General features: G+C 39.2%; 1 protein-coding gene across 3 annotated transcripts; it reads right to left on the reverse strand.

Annotated features, from left to right (window-relative positions):
• Positions 1–1,623: 1,623 nt before the first annotated feature.
• On the reverse strand, positions 1,624–4,141 carry LOC133110655 (proenkephalin-B-like). Of its 3 annotated transcripts, none has more exons than XM_061220902.1 (3): positions 3,991–4,141; positions 3,123–3,274; positions 1,624–2,521 (listed from the first exon to the last, which is right to left on the reverse strand). In XM_061220902.1, the coding sequence occupies exons 2-3, from the start codon at positions 3,249–3,251 to the stop codon at positions 1,892–1,894; spliced, it is 759 nt and encodes a 252-aa protein (XP_061076886.1). In that variant the 5' UTR covers positions 3,252–3,274; positions 3,991–4,141; the 3' UTR covers positions 1,624–1,891. The 3 variants fall into 3 exon arrangements, with proteins under 3 accessions (XP_061076886.1, XP_061076887.1, XP_061076888.1); XM_061220903.1 differs by having other exon boundaries at positions 3,985–4,141; XM_061220904.1 differs by lacking the exon at positions 3,991–4,141 and adding an exon at positions 3,393–3,447.
• Positions 4,142–5,856: the final 1,715 nt, after the last annotated feature.

Below are 5,856 nucleotides of genomic sequence, written 5' to 3' on the forward strand. Positions count from 1 at the left end.
TCAGTTTTGTTTCAATTATTTGAATGTCTTTGTGAAATTTTCTTCACAGAGCACTTTATTGGGAACATTTTTTTTCTTATTCATGCGATTATCTAATCAGCCAATTGTGTGGCAGCAGTGCAATGCATACAATCATGTAGATACGGGTCAGGAGCTTCAGTTAATATTCACATCAACCATCAGAATGGGATAAACAAAGGCAAATACAGACTTAGAAGAAGTAAAATAGATGTTGGGCAGCTGTACAGGAGCAACAATACAATGGAATGCTTCACATATACTGAACTATTGATTTGGTTCCATGTAGGAAGTGAGATTCTGGAGTTTGAGCAGATTGCTGGAGACTATGAGTCTATAAGTAGTACCCAGTTTTTTAGTCTCATTATTTACTGCAGAGACTAGCACATGCCTTATATGTTGACTATATGTGAATTATTTCATAATTCCCTGGATATGGTTTGTCCCTAAGAGCTTTCTGCTTCTGTTAAAGTCCTGACAAATAAAAGTGCATTCCAGTTACAAACTCAAGTCTTAAAGGAATAAAAAAAGAGCCACCAAATTGTTTTAAGATAGTGGACTATGTCTGCATCCTAAATATACTGATATTCAAAGACCACGCCGCAATGGTTTGTTGATCCGCAAGAGGGCGTGAATGTATTAGATTTCATGTTACCACATAGCGGTCTGATAACCTTTACAATTAAACCATCTCACACGGAGTCGTCACATGGGCACATCATAAATGTTTATTTAAGAAATGCATTGTAAGGACGCGATTCGGAAGCAGTTCTACCCAGATACGGGGCGAAAGTTAAAATGTTCAACACTGCGCCGCTGTGCTAAGATGTGGTTATAGAAATTGCATGGATCCTAGTCAAACTTAAATGAAAACAATATATATTTTAATTTCGCTCGAAATCTACCGTCGTAGGCCTACACCTTATACTATAACACGTGTTCCCAGTGTCTACAATTACGAGTGGCATAACTTTACAATGAGATTTGCTTCCTTTAACTAACCCAGTACAACAATGCTTAATAACTGCGTCACTTTCAGATCGGCGCCGCTTTAAACAGCGTGCTATTCTTGTTTTGAAGTTCAATTGACTCATTGGTTGCAAGAGCAAAATATATTTTAACGGTTAGCAAACACACATTCCGATACAAACGCCTACATTGTTTTAGGGAAAGTTTAATTTTATAAGGACCATTCAATTATTATTAATTTCTTATTCCTATTTTTCTATATTCCTATATGTGACTATAAGAACCAGAAATATAATGGAGTCGATTGAACTGTAAGCCTACTTGCTTATGTAGAACAGTGCGTTCTATTGGAATGAAATGCCCTATGTCCATCCATGGATATGGACTGAAATGTATAAGACAGCCTTGTTAGAATCTTTCCGTCATGACCATAGAGCACCATCGTATGCAATGCGGTAACTGAAACATGGTATATTGTTTACAGCATTATACTACAATATAAATGTGTCATTTTAGGCTACTTATTAAATATTTTGTATAGTAATTTTGATGGTATATAGACTATCTGAAAACTGTAGCCTATATTCTGAAGTCAAATTCACAACGTTTTTTAATACTGGACACAGAAACTATGCATTTGTTTATGTTTATTGTTGGTTTATTTTTATTATACAAGCATATGTTATAAATACGTAACGTAAATGGTACATTTGCCATTTCCAGGTACATCAATGTATTATTGGTTCGTCCCCAATTCAGTAAAATGCGGCTGACAAAATCATATATCATTCTAAATATGCTTTACAGCAATATTACAGTTGCCTAGTTGGGTCTGATCATCAGAAAATGGACATGGGAGAGAACGGGTAACGAGAACTGGTGATTTAAGTTCCAAAGGCATAATCTATAGGTCAATTACATCGTACGAGCCTGGGTCTTCGTCCGATCGAACAGATATTTTGAAATGACGCCGCAAAATTCCCCCATATCTTTTCTGGCTGTCCCACTTGAGTTTCGGTCGAATTCTCCGCATGAAACCCCCGTAACGTTTTTGTAACTCCTCTTGACTATTTTCATCCGAGTTGTAGCTTCTCTTGGGGGCAAATTTCCTGAGGAAACCTCCATAGCGCTTCACTGCATTGATGGGAGTGTCGTCGCTGAAGACAGTTAATTCGTCTTCCGAAGTTCCATCTTCCTGCCGGGAATCCTGCTCTGCCTCTGGGATGTCTCTTTCCGACAATTTTCTTAGAGAATTGTCATATTTCGGCGCGAAATAGAACCGTTTAAGACTTGCATTGTCACGTGGGAGAGAAAATACTTTGTTTTTGTCTATTTTCTTTATGAATCCACCGTACCGCTTTACTACATCGCCAGCAGTTGTGACCTGTGGGTTTCCCCTCTCAGAGCCACGGAGTTCAGGGTAATTTCTTTCGTTTAAGGCATTCAAACCACCAGCATATGACCGAAGGACATTATCACATTTATCTAGTTCTTCTGTAGATGAGAGGGTACCTTCACACTCTAAGGTGCAAGTCTGAAAACGAATTTTAACAGTATGTGAGCAGACGACATTTTTTTAAAACGTACAAACACAAGATGATGTCATAAATAGTGACGTGTTTGATAAGAAACAACTTAGTCATTGTTCAAGTTGCACGTAGCATAAAGTGATTTAAGTGACCTCTCATTGTTCGTGATTGCATTTGATTTGTATCTGAATAGTATATGGCATATTTAATGGGGATAAATCTGATTACCAATTAATCTTGACACATAGCATTTGTTCCAATATGCACCTATGTATGTGTATGAAGTACCAGTGTGGATTTGTTTAAGGTGCACGGGTAACGTCTTTCGTCTCAATATATTCAATGTGTTATGTCCTGAGCGGCTTGAATCTCCAACAAACCACGGATGCTCTCCGTGGTGCTGAACTCTACTTGATGGGTAAACCCGATCTTCACCAGTCGCCAAAGCGAAATCATATTTCACTACAGGCTAAGGCACTTCACTGTAAGTATCAGTAATAGCAACTGAATTTTTTTTTTAAAACAGGTTTATCTGTCGAGTGATATTAAGTAGACTATGTGTCCTGAAATGCCAAATAGCCAATAAATAATCTAAAATAATCTTACCAGACTGTTGATGAGCGTGTCTAAATTGGGACTCTGCTGCGCGCAGATTAAACAGTGGGTTGAGCAGTCTGCCTGGGCTGAAGATGCCAAACTCAAGCAAAGAACCAGTGCCAATGGGTACCACTCCATTTCGGTCGATAATTGTCTGAGGGCTGAAATTGAAATGGATGGTTATACAGTAAATAAAACGTGCCGTAAATTACAATGTAATTAATCTAATTCCGGTTAATTTATCATACCAAACCCCCACAAAAAACGTTACGTTCTAACCAGATACGGACACTTCGTCAACGAGCTCATGCAGTTTGCTCAGCGGGAGCGATTCAGCCCATGATATCACGCCAGATTTATCCTGAGGGAGATGCAATTTATTAAATGTATCTTTGTGTTTAAGTCAAACGCCATTAAAGGGGCTGCGAAATTTCTAAGTTTATATAGTGATCAGTAGACATAAGAACGATCGATATACTTGATAAAACAAATATCCTAAAATTATCGGATTGTCTCCTTATCTAGTTATTTAAATTAGTTACCAACGAAAACTCAGTTCGGCAGTATAAAAGATAATAATAATGGCGTTGGGAGCTGTTTGGAATGTACTCGACCATACTCTCAAGAAATATAAAACTCTCATAGAGGTCTAAACTTCAAGATGTTGATTTCATTTGTATTTAATTCGCTCCCCTTTTCAATCACACTTAGAGTGCGCGATTCAAAACCAAATCAAAACACAAAAGCATGCAAACTGCTCATAAAGTTGACAAGCCAACGATTAGCCTATCGTCAGCTTGTATAGTAACTATTGTTGAGTAGCCTATTCCAAAAAAGAACACAATAAATACGTAAATAATTCGGTACATACATTTACCTTTGCAATATGAAATAGTGTTCTCCGACTCTAAGAACGGCTATTCAGTTTTCCTTTTCTGTTGTCTCCTTGTGTTCTTTTATTTCTCAATATTAGTCTTCTACTGCATAAAGCACATCCTTTGATGCGTACAACTTTTTATTTTCTTTTGACTAGCCTATTATAGCTAGTACCGTGTCTTTTTATTGATGGAGGCTTCGTCGTGTCACCAACGTACATCAGAATCGTTCATTCCATGGGGCCAATAGGAAAGACCGTTTGTATGAACAACACCCTGCTCACTCTTTCATCATCATTTTTTTCTCAGTAGCCTACCTCACACAAACACCCACACAAGCCCATGAAGCCTACACACGCATTTGGTTGGCACTGTTTGAAGGCTGGCCACTGCAATACAATACGATCTTGAGAATCCATTGTAAACGAATAAGCTTGTCAGGGAAGTAAACTGGTTTAGCGTGTGTGTGTGTGTTTGTTTGTTTGTTTGTTTGTGTGTGTGCCTGTGGGTGCGCATGTGTGTGTGTAATCCAAAATATAGTCATGTAATATTAAAAAGAAAATACTGTGATAAGGTTACACATGTTTTATATATTTTTTTCTTTATAATGTTCAAGCAGGGCGGCACGGATGGTGCAGTGGGTAGCACTGCTGCCTCACAGCAAGGAGGTCCTGGGTTCGAATCCCTGTCGGCCGGGGCCTCTCTGTGCGGAGTTTGCATGTTCTCCCCGTGTCTGCGTGGGTTTCCTCCGGGTACTCCGGTTTCCTCCCACAGTCCAAAGTCAGGCTGATTGGAGAGTCTAAATTGCCCGTAGGTATGAATGTGTGAGCGAATGGTGTGTGTGCCCTGCAATGGACTGGCGACCTGTCCAGGGTGTATTCCTGCCTTTCGCCCAATGTATGCTGGGATAGGCTCCAGCCCCCCTGCGACCCTGTTCAGGATAAGCGGGTTAAGATAATGGATGGATGGATGGATGGATGTTCAAGCAACAGGCCTTTATCTCAGTAGGATTTGAACTGGACATGGCTTAATAACCAAATATGTTTAAATTTTTCCACCATTTTGAGGAGGCTGTTGTGGATGCACATGCAAGACTTAGGTTCTTTCTCATTACAAACTACTGCTCAGTCTGCTCATTATATGAATTATGTATGTAATTTTGTTTGTGTCCAGCTCAACCTTCTGGGAAAAATAAATAAAGGGTGTTGGTCCATAGCATGTGGTCAGTTCAACCTGGATGATTCATGGCATAATCTATTAGCACCTGGAATTCGAAATAAAGAATACAAGCCTTTTTTCAGTACTGCTTAAATCAGTGAACTCACACTGAGTTAACATGAATGGAAAGTTCCAGAATGTACCATAAATTCTTGGTTAGGTTTAGAAGGGATGATTGAGAAGGCCTTCACATAAGGATATTGTTGATATCAGGCTCCTCAATTCATTGGGTAGGATTTTTGGGCAAAGGCATTGTCATCTTGAAAACATTTCCAGAGCAAGAGACGCTCATGGCCCAACAGTGATGATTGAGTGCCATTATTAACTGATATGGACCCTGCCTCCTAAGAGTATGAGTGCTCCAAAACCATACCAGGAAACTGAACCCCACAGCATTACAGAGCCACCAAAACTCTTGACTGATTAACTGTTGTATTGCCATTTTTAGATCACATGTAGTTACAGTGTCTGTCCTCAAACCATTCCTACTGTGGGCTAGCTCATACCATACGTATAAACAAACATTTTAAAAAATGCATATTGCATACAGTATCCTTTGCCTTGAAACTCGGTCAAAATCGTTTTTTAAAATGTGCCTTTCAGTCTCTAGCCCATCTCCTAAAGTAAATGCCAGGGTGTGTTGAGGGGTA

This window comes from Conger conger, chromosome 14, assembly GCF_963514075.1.
Source record: "Conger conger chromosome 14, fConCon1.1, whole genome shotgun sequence".
Lineage (NCBI taxonomy): Eukaryota > Metazoa > Chordata > Actinopteri > Anguilliformes > Congridae > Conger > Conger conger.